The sequence below is a fragment of the Castor canadensis genome, chromosome X (genome assembly GCF_047511655.1).
Source record: "Castor canadensis chromosome X, mCasCan1.hap1v2, whole genome shotgun sequence".
Classification (NCBI taxonomy): domain Eukaryota; kingdom Metazoa; phylum Chordata; class Mammalia; order Rodentia; family Castoridae; genus Castor; species Castor canadensis.
This window is the reverse complement of record NC_133405.1, coordinates 123,476,274-123,502,805: the sequence shown is the minus strand read 5'-3', so window position 1 is coordinate 123,502,805 and position 26,532 is coordinate 123,476,274. Positions and strand designations below refer to the sequence as shown.

The window sequence follows — 26,532 nt, the reverse complement described above, 5'->3', positions numbered from 1 at the left end:
GTATGCAAAGGATCTGAAGGAATGGCTTAAAATGGAATGTTTATTATAGTGCCTAAACAGAAATGGCTGAGGGCTAGCCTTCAGTGATTTGGGCAGTGGTCTCTGAGAAGTGTGCAAAATCCAATGAGGCCCCTTGGGTCCAAAAGAAAATATTAGAAGTTCTATGTCTTTCTTTTTAAATTAAGAATAATAAGGCTTTATTGAGCTCTACTACATAGATGGCCATGGACCCTTTATTTGGTTCATATGGCACACATGAGGGGTGACACTGTCAGTCGCTGGTTTTCATTTGATAATATTGAAAATAATCTTTGAGTTGTATACCTGTAGACTTATGAATTTTATTACATAGTTTTAATCGTCACAACATGGACAAATGGCCTAAAAATTCTTGCAGAGAAATATGAATTGAAACTATTACTAATAATGTAAGCATAAATGAATGGCACGAAAGTGCATACGTGGCTCTTCCCCCACGTTTGTTTGCCATCTTGGGTAGCCAGAGGACAAGGGGAGAACAATGGTGATCCAAACAGATCTGACAAGGGTATGTAAAAAATGTTCAAAATAGTAAAAGAAGGTTATATGAAATGTTGATTTACATCAATTGTCATTGTTGTTTTAATCTAACCTTATGTGAGTAATGTGTCTTAAAGTATGTTTAATGTGTGCGTGAAGAATTAAGTTATGACTTTTGAAAACACTTTTTTCTCTTAAAATTCCCATTTCCATATTTGTTATGGATGCAGAGGCTTCTGCCTGTAATCACAGTACTTGGGAAGTGGAGGAAGGAGGGTCACGAATTCAAGGCCAGCCTGGGCTACATAGTGAGACAGCCATATACTGGTGTATATGCTGAAAAATCTTTTGCTCATTGGAGTATGTGTCCACTACGTTAGAGTTCCTTGCGAGTAAGAGTATGGGTTGTTCTTGATGGGCTGGTTCACGTCATCATGTCCCACTGCTGTCACATTTCTAGTTGAGCCAACAGCCGTCTAAGGAATGTGTGTTATTAGTCGCCATAGTAATGGCACAGCTGGGAGGAGACGGGTCATTAAAAATCGAGCATCACTCTTGAGTTAGAAATTAACTCAGATCACACATCCTTCTGAGGTCAGGGTATATTTTGCTTATAGAAAAAGAAAACACTTAAAATGTAACAGATTTTTGGAAATATGTATCATGAACATTACAGGAGCATATGGCATTGTTCATATGTTTGGAACTGAATTTATTCTTTGTCAACATGTTGTCATTTATCTTAATCTCGAAGTAACCCTGTGAGGTAGGGATCATCCTCACTGTGTTCCAAGGAGAGATCAATCAGGGAATGACTTGCCTGAGCACACATATTTAGTAAGTATAGAACCAAGGTGCAAATTTAGATGACCGGTATTAGCTAGCATTTTTGCTTTTAGTTTCTAAAGGCGAATTATGCATGAGCAATGTCTTAAATCACCTATAATTTAAAGGTATTCACATTTCCAGATACAGAAGCCTGTGATTCCATGCCATGAGAGGGATAGCCAAATGTTGATCCTCAGGCTTGGGGATGGAATCTTTATTTCATCTATCTGTTGTAGTTGGTGAAAGGCAAGTCAATTTTAGTTGTGCTTATTGCCGTTGTGTCATCTTATATCATTTTTCAAAGGAACGTGCTGCATTTTTATATGAACAAGAGGTCATCTTGTGGAGCTTTGCCAACAGTTTTTTCTGAAGGTGTTCTGTAGAGCATCGGATATCAACCTAAATACAATTGATGTGCATTTTTCTCTGTTCACAGGACCATTGCCAACTATTTGGTGTGGAGGATGGTTTATTCCAGAATTCCAAACCTTAGCAGGCGCTTTCAATATAGGTGGTTGGAATTTTCCCGGGTAAGTTTAATGTCGCAATGTTATATCACTGGATAACTTTGCATGCCAGAACAGTCTGTATAATATCTAACACAATAAAAATCATCTTTAAGGATGGAACACAGGGAGTTTGCAGCCCAAGCTCTCTACTTTTGTTTATTTGCTTATTTATTTGGTGCTTTCTTTCTTTTTATTCAGGTATAATGTATATAAGTAAAAATACACTCAAGCTCTATTTTGGGGAAACTTAATAGTATTTAGGGTGATACTGAGGGCCATAGTATTGTTTTTAAACTCCCCCTCTTATCAACTTATTTCCTTTTTTGAAAGTGCTGGGGTTTGAACCCAGGGCTTCAAGCTTGTGAGACAGGTAATCTACTGCTTGAGCCACGCTGCCAGCCTTTTTGGTTTTGGTTATTTTGGAGCTAGGGTCTCACTTTTTATCCAGGCTGGACTGAACCATGATCCTCTTACTTTGTGCTTCCCACTGTGGCTGGGATGACAGGAATGTGCCACCATGCCCAGCTTTTTTATGTTGAGGTGGGGGTCTCACAAACTTTCTTGCACTGACTGGTTTGGAACTGTGGTCCTCCAGAGCTCAGTGTCCCAAGTAGCTGAGATTGCAGGTGTGATCCGCTGGCACCTAACAGTTATTTCCATTTTCCCGGTGTTTTTAATTGGGTCGCTGTGATTATAGTTTTAACATTTCTTAGTGATATATTTGTAACTATCTTTTTAAAGTGGTTTTTTATTCATTTTTATTTCTTCAGTTTTTCATTGACAAATAATAGTTGTGACAATTGTGTATATTCATGGGGATACAATGTAATGTTTTGATCTATGTATACATTACAGAAAGATTCAGCCATCTAATTAATCTATCCATTACCTTACCAATGTATTGGGTTTTTTTTGTGTTGGGAATGTTAAAAATCTATTTTAGCAAATCTGAAATATGCACTTATTAACTCTGGCCACTATGCACAGAAAGATAAACACTACATGATTTCACTTATATGTAGAATCTATAAAAGTTTATCTCGTAGAAACAGAGTAGAAGGTGGCTATCAGAAGCTATGGAAAGGAGAGCTATTCATGAAAGGGTACAAAATTTCAGTTAGACTGGAGAAATACGTTTTAATGGTCTATTACACTACTTTTATTTTCAGGATTCTGAACACTCAGCATGTGCATGATATATGTGTTAGATGGTTTAAAGTTTCATTTTTAATTTGAGGATAGAGTTCTGTCTTTATGCCCATCTTCAATTTTGAATCTATCCTAATTCCGCTAAGCCCACAAGGCCCACCCTAATTTTGTCTCTTCTGAGACCCCCTCAAGTACCTGAATGAATTTTCCTCTCCCTACTCACCTGGCTCTTGAGTCTTAGCCCCTCGTCTACCCTTGCTACCTCCTAACTTGCACAGATGTTACTCTCATCTGTAGTCCTGAGGCTTGTGTCTGAGTGATTCTGCCATTAGAGGATTTGAGAATTTTGTGACTTTTAAAATACTTTATTTTTCTATCAATTTATAGTTAGGTGAATAGTAAATCTCATAAGCTCTCAATTCACTTAACAAACTTTTTAGCTATTAGAGAAACTAGTAAGTACAGAAATTCTTAGTGGGTCATTATGCTTGAAGAGTGATACAGATTTTTGGGGGTGCAGTATGACCCTTTAAAATCACTAGAATGTGAAATCACTTTAGAGAAGATAGCATAAAATAAGTACATATATTTAGGTCATATCAAATGGTTATGATACAAAACAAGTAGGTATTTTCAGTGTGAGTGTATTTTTAACTCCTATGGATCACATAAAAGATGGTACCCAGCTGCTTTCCACCCCCACTGTGAAGAGAATGAGAGAGAGAGAGGTGTAAGAAGTACTGTGCGAAAATTTGAGGTTAGGTATGAGGGGATGTTTCTTGAGCGTGAAGTACTAAATATAATATTGAATTGCCAAAGAAGGTTGTAGGATCTCTTTCTCTGGAGGTTTTAAAAATAGATTCAATCTCTCCCCTCTGAGAGGGGTCGTGTTCCCAGAAAGCAGAGGAAAAAAAGATGAACTGAAGTGTTAATCCCCTTTGCCTTACTCCAATAACCTGGCTATGACTTGCTACAAGGGGCACTTTGGACCATCATTCTTGGATCCTCCCTCCCTCACTGCTTGCCTGCACCCCCAACCTCCAGGGTCAATTTAAATAGCATTTATTTCTCTGCATTCTTCCCCAAGAGTAAACCTTTGAACCTTCTAAGTCCTGTTTTCAAAGTTCCTTACTTGTTTGTAAATGTTTTCTTACCGAGCTATAATAGGGACCGATGGGAAAAACGTTTACATCTGTATTTTTCTTGTTTACCAGTGTGTTCTCTGCTATGACACAGTGTAAATATGCTGCCTGCTTTGCTCATGGTTGACCATATTCTCCTGGTCTGCCTTGTTGAGTGTACTATCTAGAGCAAGGAAATCCTCCCTTGTGGGAATTTTGATCATCATTATTCTATACTTTGAATGCTGCAACTTCACTTCCCAATTGATATTTATTGCTACCTGGAGGCTTGAACAGCATTCCCTCATGTCATTGTTGACTGCAAAAAAAGCCTCGCCATTGGTCAGATCCTTTGCTTAATAGAGAAAACTGGAATAATGGCAAAATACATCATTATTTTTTCACTGTCAAAACATTTTCACTTAGGTTTAAATATAACTAGGGACAAGATACTTTTCTTCATCTGATTTTAGCTTTGCCTCTAGTGTCTGGTTTGAAGTGTGCAATGTTTTATAGACTGTTTTCTTTGGGCAGTTTGAATTTTTTTTGGCCATATGCTTTGTCCAAATGAAGCTCAAACTGGATCAATTATCTCCCACAGGTAATCCAGGGTACCACAACTTTGTTGCCTCAGTGGGACAAATGTGTAAACTTTATCGAAAGTGCCCTTCCTTATGTTGCTGGAAAAATGTTTGTGGATGTGCACTTCCAGGAAGATAAGAAGGAGATGGTAAGTGGAACTTCCCAGCTGATTAAAAAAAGCCAGCGTCAGTCTACCCAGATCTGACAAAGACATAATCAACAGGCCACAGTCATTCTTCTAGCAGGGTAGAAATCTGTAGGTGTCTTTTCAGGGAAATGGGTGGGTGAACCGATATTGAAGACTGGAGGAGAAAGAAGGTGTGAAATACCTGTCCAGAGAGGTGGGAAAGTGACTCACTGAGGAAATTTAGTATGGCTGCTTGAAGGCAGGCGAAGTCTAGGTCTAGGGAGGTTTGAAGTTATGATTTTTTTGAGACAGGGTCTGGCTATGTAGCCTAGGCTGGCCTTGAACTCACAGTCTTCTTGCTTCAACCTCCTAAGTACCAGGACTATAGGCTTGCACCACAACACTTGCCTCTTTGGAAGCTTTATGTGTGTATGTGTGTGTGTGGTGCTGGGGATCGAACCCATGGCCTTGCACGTGCCAGACAAGTGATTTACCACTGTGCTACATCCCCATATCTTAATGTCATGAATTTAAAGAGAGACTCGTTACCATGGAAACATGTTCTTCTCCATCTGTTTCAGCTGCATTGGAGGAGAGGGTGCATTTTTTTTTCTCCCAGCTTTACTCGCGCATCTTTGTCATATAAAAATTGTATGTATTTATTGTGTGCAATGTGATGATTTGATACACATTGTGAAATGAATACCACAATCAAATCAACATCCATTACCACACTTACCATTTTGTGTTTGCATGTATGTGGTAAGGAATTTAAGATCCACTCTCAGCAAATTTCAAGTATACACACATTATTAGTGACTAAAGTCATCACACTGTGTATGGTCCCCAGAACTTACTCATTTTACAACTGAAAGTTTGTATCCTTTGACCACATTGTCCCGCTTTTACACCCTGGTAGCTGCTGTTTTACTTTCTGCTTCTATGCGTTCAACTACTTTTTAAGATCCCACATATAAGAGAGATCATAGTGTATTGTCTTTCTGCAATTGGCTTATTTCACTTAGTCTAATGTCCTCCAGGTCTATCTCTGTGACAAAAATCAGGATTCCCTTATATGTTGTGGCTGAACAATATTCCACTGCGTGTGTCAGTGACATATATTTTCTTTATCCATTCCTTCATTGATGGTCATTTAGGTTGATTGTATAGCTTGACTATTAGAAATAATGCTGCAGTGAACATAGGGTTGCAAATGTCTCTAAGATACTTATTTCATTTCCTTTGGATATATACCCAGTAGCGAGATGGCTGGATTGAATGGTAGTCCTATTTTAAATTTTTAAAGGATCCTCCATACCATTTTCCATGATGGCTGTATCAGTTTATATTCCCACCAACAGTGTACAAGGTTTCTTCTTTTCCACATCCTAGCCAACACTCATAGCTTTTGACTTTTTCACCATAGTGATCCTCACAGGTTTGAGGTGATAGTTTATTATAGTTTTGATTTGTATTTCCCTGGTGATTAGTGACGTCCAGAGCATTTTCATGTACTTGCTGGCTCTTTGTATGTTTTTGGAAAAATGTCTATTCAGGTCTTTTGTACACTTTTAAATTAGGTAGTTGTTGTTGTTCTTTTTGCTATTAAGAGGATATATCTTGAATTACAAATTTCTATTTAGTCAGATTTTTACGTGCATTTTCTTTTGATGAATTGTATTTTTAAAATGTCATGAAGCAAAATGTCCAGGTATGATTAATAAAAATCCAAGTATTCAGTGACATACATACAAATAGGTAAGCACCTTGGATGCAGGTAGTCAATAAACATTGAATTTAAAGGCAAAGACATACAAGCCTAGTAAGCCATGATGGCTCATATGGTTGATGTTCTATAATGATACATAATAATGCCAAATGATTGGTGTTATGTACTGGAGTTTGCTTAGGAATACCATAAATCTAAATACATTTTCCTGTGTTAATTTGTTTTTATTGCCTTCAGATACTTTTGAGAATTTCTGTCAAGTTTGAGACTTTATATTTGAAAAAAGTCCTCTTGTGAGTAATTCCACTGAGGAATTAAAGTCTTGTTTCAGAATACTCAATGTTATATTTGTGTGTGTGTGTGTGTGTGTGTGTGTGTGTGTGTGTGCGTGTGGTTTTTTTGCTCCTTGGTCAGAGTAAATGTATGGAGAGCTTATCAAATAATTACAGTGGTAACATTAAAAGCTCTGGGAAGGATATATACATAAAATTAGGGATAATGGAGTTTTTACCAAAACTATATACAGTGGGAGGGTTTTTTGGCAGTAGAAGAATTTTAACTAATATGAAAGCTATGTGGATTAAATTTGTTTTTCTCAGTTTTGGTGCAAAAGTTCCTTTTTCATGTGTTAGGGTGTGACATTCTAAAATGGAGTTGATTTTGGCAACTTTTCCTCTTATTTTTGTGTACATGAGGGTATCATGTTAATTACACAGATATTCATCTCTTTTACACAAAATTATTTGCCTCCCTTATGCTGAAGCTATTGGCCTCAGGGAATACTTAAGTTGGAAACTTATAAGAGAAAAATCTGGCTTTTTATAGCCTTGTTATAGGGCTCCCATCCAAGAACCACCTGGAACCACTGATTTACTTGCAAAACATTCTGTATTATTAGCTACAGTCCAAAGGAAAAGAAAAACAGAAAGATCCCCAATGGGGCAAATTCCAGAGACTAACTCAGACTGAAAGGCTGCCATTGTTTATTTACCATAAAAGTTTGTCAAGCAAATGATTATGATCAGAAGGCTAAAGTTTAGGTACTTCTCAAATTTTAGTGTGTACAAAAATCGCTGGAGGATCTTCTTGTTAAAATGCAGACTCTCATTGCAAGATGCGGAACTGCATTGCATTTTAACAAGCGTCTTTTATAACTTGGTTCAGGGTAGGGTCCAAGAATTTGCCTAACAAGCTCCCAAGAGTTGCTGCTGTTCCAGAGACCACACTTTGAGTAGCAAGACCACCTCAATTGCTTGTAAAGAGTTACAAGCCCTGGTGATTCATGGGGAGCAGGCCAGTCCACTTGGACAGCCATATTTCCTTCATCAAAACCTGTTGCATTGCTGCAAGTACTTCTTTAATTTTTCCATTGAAAAATACTAATTCAGATTGGTTTAAATGGACTTTGTCAAACCTTGTGTGGGGGTATCCCCCCGCCTTCTGCCTCCAGACTATTTAGTTTGCCTTTGAAAACTGGTACCCTGGTTTTTCTAAAGAACTGTTGTTCCTCTTTAGTATCTGTTTTTACAGCCTCTTGATTGCAGGGTTGGTCCAACTGCCTCTGATTGACACCCTCTGTTGTTCATGGTGAATGAGAGAGCAATTCACTTCATGGTTTCCTTCCTAGAGGGAAAGTACCTTCCTCCCCACCCCATGCTGCTGCAAACATGAAATTCTTAATAACTTACCTACTTACCCACTTCTTTTTACCCTGGGGGAAACATATAATTCCACATTACTCTTTCCTTCTGACTTTGTTATGTGCAAGTATACACGGGCACATGCAGGTATACCAGTTGCCCACTTTTGCTCATTTACTCACAGAACTATGGAAATTTAACAAATTTAAGACATGTGGAATAGAATAATCCTTCAACAGAAAGCCACCTAAGGTTAGCTAGAACAATCTTGTGCCTTTCAGATGGTGGAACAGAGCTGTTGGCTACAAGCCTTGCTTGTACCTAAGGGACAGGCCAGTGGGGTAAGAGAAGGGAGATGTAGAACTCTTTGGAATGTTGTTATCTTTGTGGCCTGAAGTAACACTACCCAATAGAACTAGAATATGAGCCATGTATGTTAAAGTTTTCTAGTAGCCACATTTAAAAAGTAAAAAGAAATGGGTGGAATGAATTTTAATAGTGTATTTTGTTTAATCCAATCTATCCAAAATATTGTCATTTCAATGTGCAATAAATAAAAATTATTAATACAATAGTTCTTATGCTTTTTCTCATATTAAGTTTTAAAAACCCGTGTATATTTTGTATTTATAGCATATCTCAGTTTGGACTAGACACTTCAAGTGTTAGGTCACTACGTGTTCTTAAGTGGCCATCATATTAGACATTGCCAATCTAAAGAATCAAAGAAGGACACCATGAGCTCATTGTGACAGAGTTTAGTCTCTAGGTGAAAGGCTGCTAGTAGCCATGACTGGAGGGTGACATTGTTTGTCCTGGCCAAATGGGATACTAACATCAGAAGAAAAGGACTCAAGCAACACCAGGACTCATGACCTGGGAACAAGGGTGGGAGTTGGAGGCAAAGTTCTGTTTTTCTGGGATACCACCTTAGAGAAGGAAGGAAATTTCCGACTCTACTCTGAGGCAAGCACTTTGGAGGCTTACTTCTCATTGGCTCAGGGATTATGTGGGAGGAGTCTGCAAGCTAAAAAGTTATTCAGTGCCTTGGATGTGCAAAGGACTTGGTCAACCCAAAGCCAGGGATTCCAAGATCAAATAAACTCCACAGACAGTGAGTGGCATTAAATAATATACAGGAATAAAACTGAGTATAGACAAAAGCCAGGGCATGTGCAATGATAACTGGAATTGCCCTTGATCTTGGTATCTGGGGCATGAAACTGGTGAATAAGAGTGCATGTACTATCCAGGATTCAGCCCAGACTAATTTCTAGCCAGTTATTGTCATGTAAAAACACAGGCCTAGGGGTACTAGATTGATATCTGGGTTTTAGTTTTTACTTCTTTGGGGGGAAGTCAGAACTTCCAATTTTTATGTGTAATCTCACACATTTTAAATCTTTGTCAATATTCTGGAGGCCAAAGTAAATATGTCCTAGAGATACCATTTTGTGGCTTTTGTATTAACATTTTCCCCTCCTGCTCTTTTTCTCCCTCTCTCCAGGCTTCAGAACCAAATATCATAACCTTACCGGTCAGAAGACTTTAATTTTTTATCTTATATATATAAATATTATGTATAATTTTTAAATACATTATATTAAGTTAGCATTTAATGAGTGACTTTTGTGGAAAGTTATACACAGGATAGAAAGTGTGACTCCCTTGAGGAATTGGTGATGTATTGTCACCATAAATAGAGATGATGCTCTCATTCTGCTATGACAAACTCTAATCCATATGTTCATAACCTGAATAATGGCAGGGAAGATTAGATGTGGGGGAAGGTGTTTAAAGTTATCAATTGCTATTTTTCTCCTCCACTTATTTTTGTTATTAATTATAATTTATATCTTTATTGTACAAGTAAATGTTTCAGATAGATATCCATGTCCATGGAGTGCAGGTGAAGGTCCCTATGAAAACCATGAACAGGAGGGATTGTCACCATGTGCCTAGTAATGTGCCTAATGCCACTGTGATGGTCAGGGTAAAATAATTTTAAAATCTAGTGGTGATAATAATAGTAGCCTCTAGGTTTTACTGAGTTTTAACTAGGTGTCTAGTACTCTACTAAGTGCTCTCAATATGTGAACCCATTGACTTTGTAATCAGTGCTTCCATTTTCCAGGAGAAAAAACTGAGGCTCAGAGCATTTCTATAAATTTCCTGGGGTTATGTAGCTTGGAAATGGCTTAGTCCAGATAATCTAGTTTTGAGTCCTGTTCCATTCTGTGTTAGTCAGATTACGACAGCAAATGCCTGAGATAATCAGCTTATAAGAAAAGGTTTATTTTGGCTCACAATTTTGAAGATTCCAGTCCATGATCAGTTGGCCCTGTTGCTTTTAGTCCTGTTGTGAGGCAGCACGTTATGGCAGGAGCACGTAGTGGAGCAAAATCCTTTACCTCTTGGCCAAGGAGCAAAAGAGAAGAGGAGGAAGGTGCTGTGGTCCCCCTAGTCCTTTCAAAGTCATACTCCCAGTGACTTAAAGATCTCCCACTAGCTCCCACATCTTCAAGGCTCTATAACCTCTGAATAGCACTACCCTGAGGAGAAAGCCTTTGGGGGACACTTAAGATCGTTCTCTTACTTCCCTCTGAAAAACAACTTGAATCATCACCCATTTTATGAGTGGAATGAGGAGCCTACAGACTTCTCAGTGGCTCTTTCTATAATTAATTCATCCTTGTTAGGATATTATTCTAATGATAAGAGCTTATGAAAATAAAAGGCACATATTTCCTCTTTCTTAGAAGTTTAGAGACAGAAAACAGTTGCAACAGGTTTTATTTCTAGTATTTCAAAATTTAAAGATAAAGGCAGTGAAAACTTAATTCAAATCTAGTTAGTTTACATTGCATTTTTGTTTTCATATAATTCTCAGAAGAAAGAAGGAAACAGAAACAAGCCAATTATCAGAACTTTGATCTAAGAAAAACTTTCTAGGTATGTCTTTGGCTCAGTCATCTACCCAGTGAGCTCAGTCTCCAGTATTTTGTGCAAACATGATTCTAAGAAGTAATCCTCGATATTTGGAATGATGACCCACTCTCTGTAAGATTTCTTTTCAGAAATCTTTTTTTAATTAATGTTTACCCATTCTCTAGTTACTAAGGCAGAAATGTGAACACATTTTTTCTATTGTATCGATGTAAAAAAGGTCTTTTTGCTTTAACTATAGTTTCTAGAAAATTCTGTAATCTTGGAATTCCCATTTGAACATCTTGGCTGAGATGATTTCTTACTAAGGTAGAAGTGTGAATATATACATCCAAGAACAATTCTTCTATTGTGTTGATGCAAAAAAGATATTTTTTTTGTTCTAACTAATTTCTAGAAAATTTCATAAAGTTGGAATTCCCATTTGAACATTTTGGTTGAGATAAGTTCTTTTGTATTAAATCTTATCTTTTTCTATTTCATTATAGACATTAGGTACCCAAACTACTTATCTTTATTCATATATCTGAACTCTGCCAGTGGGCATGTTTTGCTTCTTTCTCAGATTTTTGGTGTTTTTGTTATATAGTAAACCCTGTGAAAGAAAAAATTATTTTGACACTTACTAAAACAGTGAGGAAGATTTCATTCAGGACTATTGCAATAGATGTCAAGTCTTTTGCAATAGGGGAGAGAGACTGGGCTCAACTCCAAATTGGCTCAAGTGGTAGAGGCCTGCCTAGCAAGTGTGAGACCCTGAGTTCAAACCCCAGTACCACCAAAAAAAATTGTAGGCCTTCAAATATAGCAAAGATAGCTAGGGATTTATAGCCAACAGCAGAATGAGGGGGTCATTGGATATAAAGTTACTAAGAGAAGACATCAAGAGTATAGAAATCATTGTTCAACCAAATTAACAGGACTCTTTCTGCAGGCAGGCCAGAATGATAAGATATTAGGGGTAGGAAATGAGGAATTTAGTCTGATATCAAGAGTGATGAGATATTAGGGGTCAAGAATTCTCTCCAAAGCTACTTAGCAGGATTGTTATTAGAACTTGGCTGCAGGCCTGGCATGGACAGGATGGGGCTGAGGGATATGCAGGAGGGCAATGGTGAGTTATATTTGAGAAAAGGGCTCAGAGGAACCTGACTAAAGTTTGGTCAAGGAGAGAGTCTGTCAGCCCTTTAAATCAAAGCTAGTTACTGGTCTCTCATTATATTAAAGCATTCTATATGCAGAAGGTTAATCTGACTAAAGCAGAGTAAATCTTTTATTAACTTCAGATTTAGATTTTAATGGCGAAGAATTAAAAATTTTACTTATTGTGTAAAAAAATTTACCAATTTCTTCTGTACTGTAGTAGCTTATTTTTCTCCCTTATGGTAAAAACATTGTTCATGTCTCCAAGCACTGCCATAGATGACCTACAGTGTCTTCCATTTTTCTGAGCTGCTCTCTGCATAGCTAGTCTAGTGTAATTCTTATCATAAGAACAAAATTCTCCTCCTACCCCATACTGCTGCAGCTGCTGTCAAAGACTTAAATACCCACGTGGGTCTAATTGCAATGGTGGAGTTTGAACTTACCACCTCCATACACTAGGAATTCACCTCATTAGTGAGCCAAGATAATTGAATTGATGTACTGCCATTAATATTCCTTAAGTTCTCCAATTCCCTTGTTCACCGTTTCTCTCAGTGGTTGAGTAAATGAGATGTAACTATAACGTTGATGGCAGAAGTCACATGAAAGTCAGTGTCATGCATTATAGCACTGCCCTTATACTGAGTGGTTCTTTGTTCACTATAATGTACCTACTCAAGAGAATTGCTCTAGGAAGACCATTGTACAGATAAAGTTCTCTTCAGCACAAGTCATGGGCCACCAAATATCCTTGTTTCTGTTTGTCTAGTAAATGGTATCCGCTATTATTATCAAGATCAGTTTCCAGAGAAACTCTGCTGAAGACCTGTCTAAATTAAGACAAACCAGAATGATTCGAGTTTTAAAGGACTTTTAAATGTGGTTATAAAATATTGACCTCATATGGAAATTGCATCCTTTTTTTTTACAAAGTTGCATTGACATCTCATAGCTCAGATCAACGCTTATCAACCTGGGCTTTGAGGTGTGTTCAAAGTTAACCTCTTTGAACCTATTTTCCTTTTTATAAAGGGTGCATGACTTTGTTGTTACAGTAATGCTACACAACAATCAGTCACAAAACCTGACTAGCAGTCAGCAGTTACCGCTGATGCATCTGGAGTCAGTGTGGTCCCCTCCACAGCTCTGCTGATTTTGGCTGCACTTGTTCCAATGACTGGGGGTTGGCTGATCAATGTTGGCTTTGGCAGAAGTGATTGGGACAACTAGGCCCTGCTCCATGTGTCTTAATTCCATCAGCCAGCTAGCCTGGGCATGTTCTCATGGTGATGGCAAAAGTGCAAGTAAGCAGGCATAAACATGTGAAGCCTCCTGAGACTCAGGCTCAGAATTGGCATAATGTCACATCTACATTCTGTTGGCCAAAGCAAGTCTGAAGGCCAGTCCAGATTTACAGAGTAGGGAAATGGACTCTGTGTTTTTAGTGAGAGGATCTGCAGTCACATAACTGAAGGGTGTGGGTAGAGGAAAGAGGTGTGGAACTAAAGCCATGATTGTAATGAATCACAGATAAGGGTAAAAATAGTACCTACCTCTTTGGTTTGTGGTGAGGACTAAATGAGATAATCCTTATGAAGTGCAGCACAATGCCTGGTTCATAATAAGTGTCCAGTAAGAGTTAGTTATTGTTATTTCTGTGTGTCATGCCTAACATTAGTTGTAAAAGTAGAATTCACACCATCAAAGTTTTGGTGTGGGTTGTGTCAACCTCTACATGGAGATCACGTCTTTCTAATTTATCTTAGAAACAGTGAGAATGAGTGAGGAATGTGCCTAGGTGTCGGTTGCTGTTGCTTGTCCTCATACATGCCCAGTGTACTAGCTTTTGGTTGGAATAAAGATCCCTTTAATGCTTATGGCGTGGCCACATTCCAGAACCTGCCCTATCATTTAATGCTAAGTTTGGCTCATAGGAGAATTTCATGAAACTACTCAAGGAGCCAAATATAATTTCTGCAACAGATTTGGGTTTCACAACTCTCTACAGGCTAAATCTTGTTACAACAAATATTCTCAGACCCTAATCCTGACAGCTCATTTATGCAATCTTCGGTAAAGTGACATCCAGCAAAATAAGTAATTTAGATAGCTCACTGGGAATTCTTTTGAAATAAGTGTGGACACTACTCTTGCCCTTGGCCTTGAATGTGCTGCCACAATGATGACATATTTGGGCCACCTTTCTTGTTTATTGTCTACACCTCTGAATAGTATTGGATACTGTTGCCTTTGCAACATATTATCAGCCACAGTCTTGTCAAGCAGATTGGACCAGATCTGTGGAATGCAATGACACTGGACTGCAGATCCATTTACTGAAAGGAAGCCTTTATGCCTTCAATCAGTTGTGAATGTTGGGAGTGACCAGGCATAGTTACTTGCTAGGGGTTGGGAGGAAGGGGTGGGGGTGTTACCACAGTCAAAGGCTGAGCCATTCTAAGACTGTTTGACTTGTAAATATTATTCTGGTTTCTGATCCATTCCCTCGCAGAGTGGGAAAGAGTACACGATGATTTACAAAATAGAACATGGTCTATGTGTTCATATCTCACGAATATGACTCCATTTCTTATTCTTTGCCCATTCTTGTGGATATATAGTTTTTGTGAAAGGACATTCTAAACTCCTGAGCCACTAGACTAGCACACTTTGTAACATGACTTAGGCCCAATAATTTGATATTCTTTTTTTCTTTTGCCAACATGTTTAATAGCTATGCAAACTTACTAATCCTGACAAACTGGTGTGATTTATAGTTCATTTGCCTGCCAGAAATCTCAACATTTTATGTCCTTAGTTTTACTGGCTTAACTATTTCTTCCACCTCCATATAGTTTTCTTATTTGTTACTTATTTTAATGCCATTATTATATTTTTATCAGGAGCCAATCCCAACTCATTTTTATAGCTCTAAACAATGAATCAATGAATATTTTATATTAAATGTGCATTCACTTAATGACTGTATTTCTAGTAAAATAACAACTACCAGAAAAAAGTTTTAGGATATTCCCACCCTGGGATTGCAGCGCTGTTTGTACAGGGTGAACTACAAATAGTAATAATTATTCCCATTTTTCACTTTCACTAATCAAGTGGTTGTAAGTCAGGGAAACTTGCCCCACTCCAGACCAATGGTATAACTGGACACATTTGCATCTTACATTTTACTAAAATATGGTTACTTCCAAATATATTAAAGTGGAAAGCCCATGTAATATTATGCCTTTTACTTAAGAGTTTTATTAATATTATATTAATTAAAAATTGATGTATACAATCAACCTGGATGTTTTTCTTTTTCTTTGCTTTTCAGAACTCTGTCAGACTATCATTTTATATATATATATATATATAAATTTCTAGCCATTTGTCCTGTGCCAAGTTGACATCACCAATGTCAGAATGGATTGCTAACTTACTGAGTCATTTGATTTCCACTAAAGTTCGTATTTGGTTGCAGGCTGCAACCATTCCAGAGACATTTACTTTGAGCCTTGTCTCCATAATGCAATGATGGATTTGCTACTTGTTGATGAGTTCTATAGGTGGATTCAGGCTTTGAATTACTAAATCAGAATAGGTCTCTCTCTTCTAAAAAAATGACTTTTTAAAATTTTTTTAAAGTACCATGCATTTTTTCTCTTTTGAACTTCCTTATTATTAAATTCCTTGGTCATATTCAAACAAATACACTTTGAGGGAGTTTGATAATATTTTCTCTGAAACTGTTGAGGTAACTGTTATGAAAGATGTTTGATTCAACTTCAGTTTCTTGCCAGGTATCTTCTGGAGGTTTCTTTTTTAATTTTCAAAAATTTTATTTTTGATTAACATGTCATAATTGCACATATTAATGGGGGTCAGTGTGATTTCAATACCTGCGTATAGTGGGCACTGATCAAATGCAGCTGTCCTCCCCCATCCTGTCCACCTTCCCAAGTATAATCACTATTCTATATTCAGGTTGGCTTTTTTTTTGATGCTTCCACATATGGGTGAGAACGTGTGGCATTCAGCACTCTCATCAGCACTTTTTATCTATCTATCTATCTATTTTGATAATAGCTATCTTGATGGGTGAGGTGGCATCTCATTGTAATTTTGCTTTCCATTTCTTTGATGGCTGATGATATTAAACATTTTTTCACATACATGTCGAACATTTGTATTTCTCCTTTTGAGATAAGTCTGTTCATATCATTTTCCATTTTAAAATTGGATGCCTTGTTTTTTGTTAAGTTTATTGAATTCCTTATGTATTTTGGATATTAATCCTTTGTCAGAGGAATAGTTGGCAAATATATTCTCCCATTCTCTAGGTTGTCTCTTCACTCTGTTCTTTTCTTTGTGGTGCAGAAGCTTTTTAGTCTTATTTAATCTAATTTGCCTAGTTTTGCTTTTGCTGCCTGTGCTTTTGGGGGGTGGGTGGGTATCATATCCAATAAGTCATTGCCTATACTAATGTCTGCAAGTATTTCCTCTATGTTTTCTTCTAGTACTTTCACGGTTTTAGGTCTTACATTTAGGTCTTTGATCCACTTTGAGTTGATTTTTGTACAAGGTCAAAGATAGGGGTCAAGTTTCAGTCTTCTGAATATAAATATCCAGTTTTCCCAGCACCATTTATTGAAGAGGCTGTCCTTTCTACAATATATGTCTTTGATCCTTAGTGGAGAAATCAGTTGCCTTTAGATATATGTGTTTATTTCTGTGACCTCTGTTGTGCTCCATTGGTCTGTGTGTCTGTTTTTATGCCAGTACTATGCTGTTGTTATTATGGCTTGGTTGTATGTGTTGAAATCAGGTAGTATGATACCTTTGGCTCTGCTCTTTTTTTTCTTAAGATTGTTCTGGTTATTTGGGGTCTTTTGTGCTTCCATATATATTTTAGGGTGCTTTTTCTAGTTTTGCAAAGACTGCCATTGATATTTTCATAGGGACTGCTTTGAATCTGTAAATCACTTTGGTAGTGTGGACATTTTAACAATATTAAATATTCCAACTCATGAACATAGGAGGTTTTTCCAAGTTTCTTTGTGTCCTCTTCAATTTCTTTCATCGGTGTCTATAATATTCGTTGTCACTTCCTTTGTGAAATTTATTCCTATGTATTTAAATTTTGTAGCTATTGTGAACGAAATTGCTTTTCTAGTTTCTTTCTTAGCAATTTTATTGGTGTATAAGACTGCTACTGATTTTTGTATGTTCATTTTGTATGCTGGAACATTATTGAATTTGTTCATCAGTTCTAATAGTAATTTCATGGAGTATTTAGGTTTTCCTATATATAGAATCATATCACCTCAAAAGGGGATAATTTGATTTCTTCCTTTCTTGTTTGTATGCCTTTCTTTTATTTCTCTTTCCTAATTGCTCAGGCTAAAACTTCCAGTGGAGTTTTTGAAAAGAATAAAGTGATCAACTTGCATTTACTGAGCATCTGCAATATGTTAGCATTAGGTATGAACATGAGATTACAAAATCATATCATGTGAAATATGAAATCATAAAACTAGCAAAAATTTTAATTTGCAGGATACCTTTTGGTTTGCTTCCATATCCATGGTCTCATTTGATCTGAATCATTTTTTCCACTCTCAACATTCATAGATCTTGTTGGGAGGATGAAATAAATGTAAATGGAAAGGTAATTAAACATATCTGTCTTATTCTGATTATAAGCCTGACAGGAACTCTGAGAAGGGGCAGAGACATCAGTATGGAGTTAAGTGTTTGGGATTCATGGGTATGAGGTATGATTTGAATTGATTTTGTAGGATTTGTTTATTGCCAGAGATGAAGCTTTGAAGGAAGCTACAACTGACCAATGGGGTGAACTGACCCTCCCCCACCAAGCACTGTTGTCATATGTCTCCTCAAATGCCTTAGTATGAACCACTATGATCTATTTATACAAAACAAAGATTTCCTATGCCATGTGAGGGGAGAAAAAGTAAGGAAAGGACAAAAGAGGAGTAGGAAGAACAATTTATAATGTATTAAGATAGGAGGGTCTAATTAAAAAAAATCGCTGGATGGAGGGATAATCCATGGATGTATATGCACATGTGACTCACCAGTATCTGGTATCTGATGTAGAAAACTGGCAAAAATCTTAGGGTGCAAAGAGTGCAAAGGGAGAATCCACTTTTAAATTTTCCTGGTTGAGGAAAAGTATTAACTACTGTAGACCAACCAAATGAACCAATCTTCAGTGCTGATCCATAAAATATGAGCTAAATAGATGCTTAACAAAATGTCACTTTTCCTGGAGAGCTCTTAACCTTCATTGTGGCAGATTTTACCTTAGTAATCCTTGAATTAATTTTCGTATGTTACATTTTGATCTTTGACTCTAAATAAATATTTCCTGTGGAGAACTTAACCTGATGACTCCTACTTAAGTTATTGCTATATGATGGCTGGTTGGGGCATTAGGTGAAGGTTTGATGAAGAAATACTATTTCACTCTTTTTTCTTATTTTAAAATTGTGTCAGACTTGCTGCCTCAGGGAATATGACTTGACTGAAGGTGATGTTATTAGGTGATGCTGTAGAGTAGTCTAAAGATAAAAATCAGAAGCGTTCAGTGATTTATCTTCCTAGTTCCAGCATGCTAAAATCATTATTTCTCTTATTTGCATTCAAAGATTTCCCTTGTTCTTGAAGTCTGCTAGGCTAGTTCAGCACCATTTCACAGAAAATGTTGTACAATAAATCTGTAACATCAGAGAGAGAGAGAGAGAGAGAGAGAGAGAGAACTTGAACTTGAGATGGGGTTGGGTCAGGAAGTTTCTCTCAAGGGCAAAGATCAACTGAGGCTCATGGTAAAACAAAAAGCAAAAAGTAATTTAATTATATTTTGACATCTGAGTGGGCCACAAACAAAGTGAGTTATCAAAGTGTGGATGTTTGGGGGAGAAGAGGTGCTGGGGGTAGGGGAGGGAAGGAAAGGCAGAAGAAGGAGGAAGCTGCATATGAGTGAACTATTTCTCATGCTTCATCCAGACAGTGAGCTGAAATCTTTAGCCTCTGTGCATTTCCATTTGGAATGCCAGTCAGCAAGTTATAGACAAAAAGCTTTGAAAACCTATGCAATGTGCTTAAACCTTTAAGGACCCCAGGGAGGGTCCTATGAAACCAAGCTGCTTAGAAAGAAGGATTTAGAAGCACTTAGACCCATTTTAATAATAAGGGCATACTTCATAAAAATACCCCAAAGAGAATAGGGGCACAACGACTTAAGAGTCGTTGCAAAATTTGCCAAAGGTCTCTTTGGTTTAGAAAGTGCTTTTGCTTCGTTTGATCAATCATCTTAAACCACAATGAAAGGGTTAGTTTTCCTACACCTTTGCCCCAAACAAATTCTTTCCTTGGTGATGTTCAGCTTTTGACTTATTTACTAGGTGCTTTCTATTATTGCTATATGCTGGACCAACATATTGAGAAAAAACTTCTAGTGTTCTTTTTTCTTTATCTGCAAATACCCTTCTTCTAGCAGTATGCTCATGCTGCCAGGATGTCCATGGTTACGTGTGAATTAATCCAATTTTTTAGAGAAACCCTTTTTAGCAGACTTCGATCCTATTTCAAATATAATTGTACAAAGGCTATCTCAACTTCATACTTCCTGTTTTTCTTGGCAGTGCTGGGGCTCAAACCCAGGTCTTTGTGTACATGCTAGGCAGGTGCTCTATAATTGAGCTACATCTGCAATCACTTCATTGTTTTCTCCTCTCATACTCCTCTCTTCTAAGGCAAATCCTTCTAGATAATCTCTGGATCCCATCTGCTCCTTTGTCCTTTCAGAGACAATAGACGGCTTTTTTCTCTCCCATATTTTCAACCTTTTCCGTCTCACTGGATCCTTTCTTTTGGTATTTAAACACAGTCAAGTATCTCACACATTCAGAAGCAGTAATGATAAAAATAGCAGCAGCAGCAGGAAACATATGCCCAAAATGCAAACCCTCAGACCCCTCCCTTGACCCCAAGTCCACTCCTCTCCTATCTTTGCTCTCTTTCATAGACAAACTCCTCAACTTGGCCATACAGATTGGCTGTCTACACTTCCCATGCACGCCTTGTCCTACTGTGGTCTGGTGTCTGTCCCCAGCCCTCTTTCTCTTCCAATGTTCCTCCTCTTAGATAATGATGGCAGCATCCACTGAGTTGTCCAAACCTAGAGCTAGGAATTAATCTGACACTCTCCACTTTCCCTATGTCCCCACATACAGTTAATCACCTGATTGCTTTCATTTGCTCACTAAATCTCTCAAATCAATCTTGCTACTTACTTGCAATCTTTTTTTTTTTGGTGATGACTTTTCATTTGTTTTTTATTCTTGTGCTGGGTGGGGGTACATTGTAGCATTTACAAATGTTCTTACAATATATCAAATATATCATACTTGAATTCACCCCCTCCACTGCTCTCTTTCATTCCCCCTCCCCTGATTCCTGGAACAGTTTCAACAGGAATCATTTTTGTATTTGCATAGATGTGTATACATTATTTGCGCCATATTCATCCTCCTACCCTTACTTAAAATCTTAATCATATTTCCTTCCATTCCCATTACCCCTCCCTAATTTGGGATGATGTTATTTCTCTTTCTTTTAAAAAATTTTGTATTATCATATTATTGTTGTACTGATGGTACATTGTGATGTTTACAAAAGTTCTTACAGTATATCATAGTTGAATTCACCCCTCCATCATTCTCCTTATCCTCCCTCCCATTCCTGGAATACTTTCAACAGGTCTCATTTTTCCATTTTCATACATGTGTACATAATATTCCACCATATTCACCATCCTACACCCTTTCCTTATACCCTCCCCCCTCCTACCGGTACCACCCCCCCAGACAGGACCTGTTTTACCTTCCTGTTCTCTGTTTTTGAAATAAGATACTTTTGTTTGTTTAAGATAGCTATACAGGCAGTTTGATTATGACATTTCCTTGTGTATATACAATGTGTATATATATATATGTATATATATATATATATATACATATATATTGTACCCCAAATATATATATTGTATATATATACACATATATATATATTGTACCCCAAACTTGTTCATCCCCTCCATTTTTCTCCTTTCTACCTTAGTCCTTTTCTTATGGCGAGTTCAACAGGTTTAAAAGTTCTACATGCAGGTAATGCCTCGCTGATAACATTACTGCTTGATGAAATCATAAAGATTTAGGGGTGGTAAAGACTGCATAGGCCAAAGATCTAGTTCCTGAAGATTTTCTTATAATTTTCACATCCTCCTTAGGGGGCTTTCTGTTTGAAATGGTGACTTATACATCTTTCAGTTGGTTCCTTTCTACTTCCCTGGACCTTTCCTTTGATTTATGGAGAAAACCTCTGTTGCTCTTAGAAGCTCTGAATTCACAATTGTCATTTTAGCTGTGTGGTTAGGGCCTGGCTCTGAACCTCACTAGCTGTGTGAGCTTGAACAGATCATCAAATCATAATTTTGTTATTTGTAAAATGAATGACTTCCCCTAGACCAGTAGGTATCATTCAACCCTACCTGCACATTCAAATCACCTAGGCTGGACCTTATACCAATGATGTGAGCATCCCAGTGCCTGGGCCCCATAATTTTTAAATTTTTTATTTTTTTCTTTTTGCCACAATTTTTAATGCTTCCTGCTCTTCCCCAAGATCCCAATGTGTAGACAAACTTTCAAGGTACAAACTTAATGATCTTTAAAGGACCTTTGCTCTGTCTTCATTTCACATTTTTATCAGGCCCTAATCACAAACTGAGGTTTCTCTTCTTTTAATGTTTTTTACTAAGTTGAGAAGAAATAGCTGTGAGGCTCCCCCCCTTCCATCTGCTGTTTGTTCTTATTTACATACGATGGAACCCAGCCCACTGATTTACAGCTCTGGTTCCCTTACAACTGTTATTGAACCAAAAACATAGCTGAAAACTTATTAAACAGAAAGAAATTATTTTGAGTTTCATGCCAACAATTCCTTATAGAACAAAGGAAACATTTAGACATTTTTCCTTCTAGAAGCAATGGTAAAAAATGATTTGTAGCCCCATAATCTTGAATTTCAATTTAATTCTGGGACAAGACCCCAGTATTTAGTCTTTCTTGGATGTCCCATTAAGGAAGGCAAAGCATCTCTGTTGGAGAATTGGATTTCTTTCTATCTCTGTCTCTCTGACTCACTCTCTCTCTCTCTCCCTCTCTCTCTCTCTCTCTCTGTCTCTCTCGCCTGCCTGCCTTCCTTCCTTCCAGTACTGGGGTTTGAACTCAGGACCTCACACTTGCTAGGCAGGCACTCTACTACTTGAGCTATACCCCCAGACAGGGTCTTATGCTTTTCCCTCAGCTAACTTCCAAGCTTGATCCTCCTACCTCCACCTCTGGTATAGCTGAGATTACAGGCATGCACCACCATGCCTGGCTTATTTTTGAGATAAGGTCTTGCTAACATTTTGCCTGGGCTGGCCTTCAACAGAAACCCTTTTGTTTCTACCTCTCACATAGCTGAGATTACAGGCATGCATCACAATGCCTACCTGTGAATAGAATTTTAAGAGGTGCATAGCATATATAGCAGGGCCTCCTTACACTGCTACTTGTGGCTTCTGAAGTTCAACATCAGTGTCTCTTTCTCCACTCCTCTCCATCTGCCAGTAGATATTGATAGCAAAGCTAGGGCAAGCATATCCTCAGTGTGGACATGTCCTTACTCTGTAAACACTTGGGAATAGGCTACTTAGAAGTCCTCCTTTCTGTAGCAGCTCCCTCAGACCTACCATTCTAAATCTGAAATAGCAAGACTTTGCTGAGCTGTGAGGGAGTAAAAGGGAGGGTAGGAAATTGATTAAGAAAACCATTTAAGTGTTTGTTTTAACCACTGGCATTAAATTTGGAAAGCTTTGGGGTATTAATTGACAACTCTGACTGATGTGATGAAGTGTCCTTTGGGGTACTGGCTCTCCTGCTTGTTTCTCTGTCACAAGATCTCTTTCTGTTGCTCACTTGCTTCTGCAACACTTATCTGAAAGCCTATGCCTTTGCTTGTCTCTCTCAGGTCCTTATTAAAACGATTGAAATTGGTTGCTCCCTTGATAAGGAAGGACTAAGTTAGTTGTTTGTCATATCCTCTGGCAAATTCCTTTCCCCATACAATACTTTCACAGCTGGGCCATCATATTATTCTTATGGAAAGAAATATGGTTAATTATCTTCTGGTGGTGGAGTTGAGTTGAAAAGACCTTTCTCACCATGTTGATTCTTAATGTATTCCTCATGCAAGCTGATTTTGATCCAGAAAACCTTGTCTGATGACTTTGGCTTTGACTCTGCTTCTTTGGGTATTTTGTTGTAGATGGAGGAATTGATTGAGGGTGTTCGCTGGGCCTTTATTGACATGCTCGAGAAAGAAAATGAGTGGATGGATACAGGAACAAAAAAGAAAGCCAAAGAAAAGGTAAGGAGGACATTTTATGAAAAAATACATCTTTTAGTTTGATTTTCATGCTTGACATTGACTGTGCAGTTGATTTTTATATTGACTGAGCTGCTGGTTCTGAATGACCCCACAGTCAGGTCTATCCTCTTGAATGAGCACATAGATCTCATAACCAGGAGGTAAGAGAAAATAAGGTCTGACTTTTTCTTTCTCTAACTGCATTTCCAAAAGCCATGTAATCCAGCCTTTCCCTCTCTCCTAATTGCTGTCTTCAAAAGCACATGGCTTGCTGTCTAGTGAATTTTGCCATAAACCATCATTGGTTATGGCAGAATGCAGAGTAGTAGGGAGTCATGGGGGAGCAGCTGGCACAAGAGCCCTCAAGATGCAAAGAAGAAAAACCTACATTGGCCATGTCTCCTTCTGCTGTGTGCATGATGTGTGCAAATGTCCTGAGGTAAATCCTTTCCTATAACCAAGCAGATCTATTCCCTAACACATCATTTTGCACAAATGATCCAAAGAGCATAATTATTTATTAACTGCAGACAAGTGGCAACCTCTCATTGTGAAGGAATACAAATACATTTCCTGATAGAAGTGTGCACTTGCTGGGCCTTGTAAATTTTTCTGATACTATGCAATAGGACAAGAGAATAAATGAAGACAGTATAATGGCTATGCTGCTAAAAATAAAGAATAGGGTTCATCTTGAATTCTAGGTTGAGATGGAGCTGAAGTGGGTAGGGCACATCAGCTGTGCTTTTCATGGGTGCTGCTCTTTAGCTCCGAGTCTCTGAAATTAAGAGCATTTTTTCTTTGAGAAGAGTTTTGAAACTTTTCCTGATGATAGTAGTCACCTGGGGGTGCCTGAATATGCTACTGTTTGCTGGGTTCCTTGCCAACAATGTCTGCTGTCATGGACCAAGTCTGAGTATTTGTGGTTATCTATTAGACAGGCTAAGGGAACTCTTCTTAGAGTAACACTAGGTCATCCCAAGCCTAGTGGTCAAGAAACAAAGAGGACAACACTCTGAGAATGGGTGGCCTTATTGAAATGGGAAGAAGCAGAAGTTTAGCAAAGATATTTTCCAAAGTTTTAATACTCCTGAGATTGATAAACCTTGTCATAGATATTTTTGTCAGTAGATATGAAAAGGCTGTTGAATGTTTACCATGAAGAGAGAACTTGGGTGGGGGGGAGATTTTGGAGAAAAACAAAAGGTAGTTTTGGTTTTCTACCCACCTCTAAGATCTGTCAAAGCTGTCTTAAGCCATGCAAGGCACAGGCTGATGAAGGAACAAGTGCATGGGCTGTAATGGGAAGCACTCCAGATGGTAGATGAAACTTTCAGAACCAACATATTGTCATTTTTTGACAGCTTCATTTATTTGCCAAACTAGCTTGTGATATCTAGGACACAATGTGTTTGCACTGGACAGTTGAACCCTCAGCATATTAGGAGCTCTTTGTCCTAGCATGACTCGTCATGGACTGGGCAGTGCATGTATGAATTAATACAGAGCCACTGATGTGGAGGGGTGGAGTGTGAGGGTGTGTGTGTTTATCTCCCTGTGTGTTGTATATAGATGGATACCAGGGGAATATTCTGGAATCTGTAGTCAGCTCTTTGAGAAGTATGAATTGAGCTTGCCTCAGAGAAATCTTCTGATTTGCGTAAGGAAGAAGGTGCCTTATAGCTGGGCCTTCTGGGCAAGTGGTACATAGGTCCTTCTTGAAGGAGAACTATTCTTGGTCCTTCAAATATTAGACATATTCCTGTTTGCCCTCTGAGTTCCTCTCCAGTCTTCTATTTTACTTCAATGAGAGCTGTCAGTTTTTCTTCTAAAAGTACTCTTTGAACACTCTGCTTTCTTTGAGCTGAGTTCAATCTGCCAGGAACTCCACTAGTTCCTTGACAGGTATACAAATATCAAAGCCAATTGTCCTACTGGATTTCACTCGGTTCTCCGAGTATATCTTGACTTTCAGAGTTCAGAGCAGTTCCTTTAGTGAAAGATAAGAAATAAGGATGTTGTCTAAGAATTTCCAGCAGTTATCTGAGGTGGGTCCTGCCCTGGACTCCAGAAAATGTAGATTTTCTTTTTCCAAATTGAATGGACTTGCAGTTTTCAAGAGGACCTCTAGGTGGAGCTCATGGTACTCACAAAGAACAATGAGCTGAAGGCTTTTAATGCAGCTTTCTACCCTGGGGCTGTTTTTGAAAAAAAATTTTTTTTCTTGCCCTTTTTCTTTGCTGTCCTCAATTTGATTGCCTTTTAATAGTCAACAAGAAAGGAGAGGCTCTGCCTAATAATTCCTTAAATCTTAGATGGAAATCTCTGACTATCTCTGGGCTTTGTCTTTCTGATAAGGAGTAGCCCCTGCATTAAGAAAGGATTTGCTTGCATTTGAAGTGGAGGTGAATAATTCGCCTCTTCCTGGTATGACTTGGCACTGTTCTTTGGGCATGTGTTGTATGCAGTATATCACCCAGGCGGAAGATTTCTCATCAATAATAGGGCCCACACTGGCCAATGCTGAGTCACTTGGCATCCCATTGGGAAAGCTGAAAAAAATGTCCCGATTTGTGAGGGGCTGAAGCTTTTCTTTCCCTCACCATGAAGCTCTGAAGTGCAATTAATTAAAGCGCCTCCTAAGTGGTGTTGACCTTAGCATTCTGTAATGACCAACCTCCTGAACTGAGTGGTTCAGATACTCAAATACCCACAGTGGTCTGAGGCCTAACCT

At 38.1% G+C, this 26,532-nt stretch overlaps 1 protein-coding gene across 1 annotated transcript in view; it reads left to right on the top strand.

The window, feature by feature from the left end:
- Positions 1–26,532, top strand: part of Phex (phosphate regulating endopeptidase X-linked) — a 187,111-nt gene that overhangs the window by 57,369 nt on the left and 103,210 nt on the right. Inside the window, exons 10-12 of the mRNA XM_074062292.1 lie at positions 1,784–1,877; positions 4,728–4,856; positions 23,697–23,798. Of these exons, the coding sequence (XP_073918393.1) occupies positions 1,784–1,877; positions 4,728–4,856; positions 23,697–23,798 (325 nt within the window). The remainder of the gene's footprint in view (positions 1–1,783; positions 1,878–4,727; positions 4,857–23,696; positions 23,799–26,532) is intronic.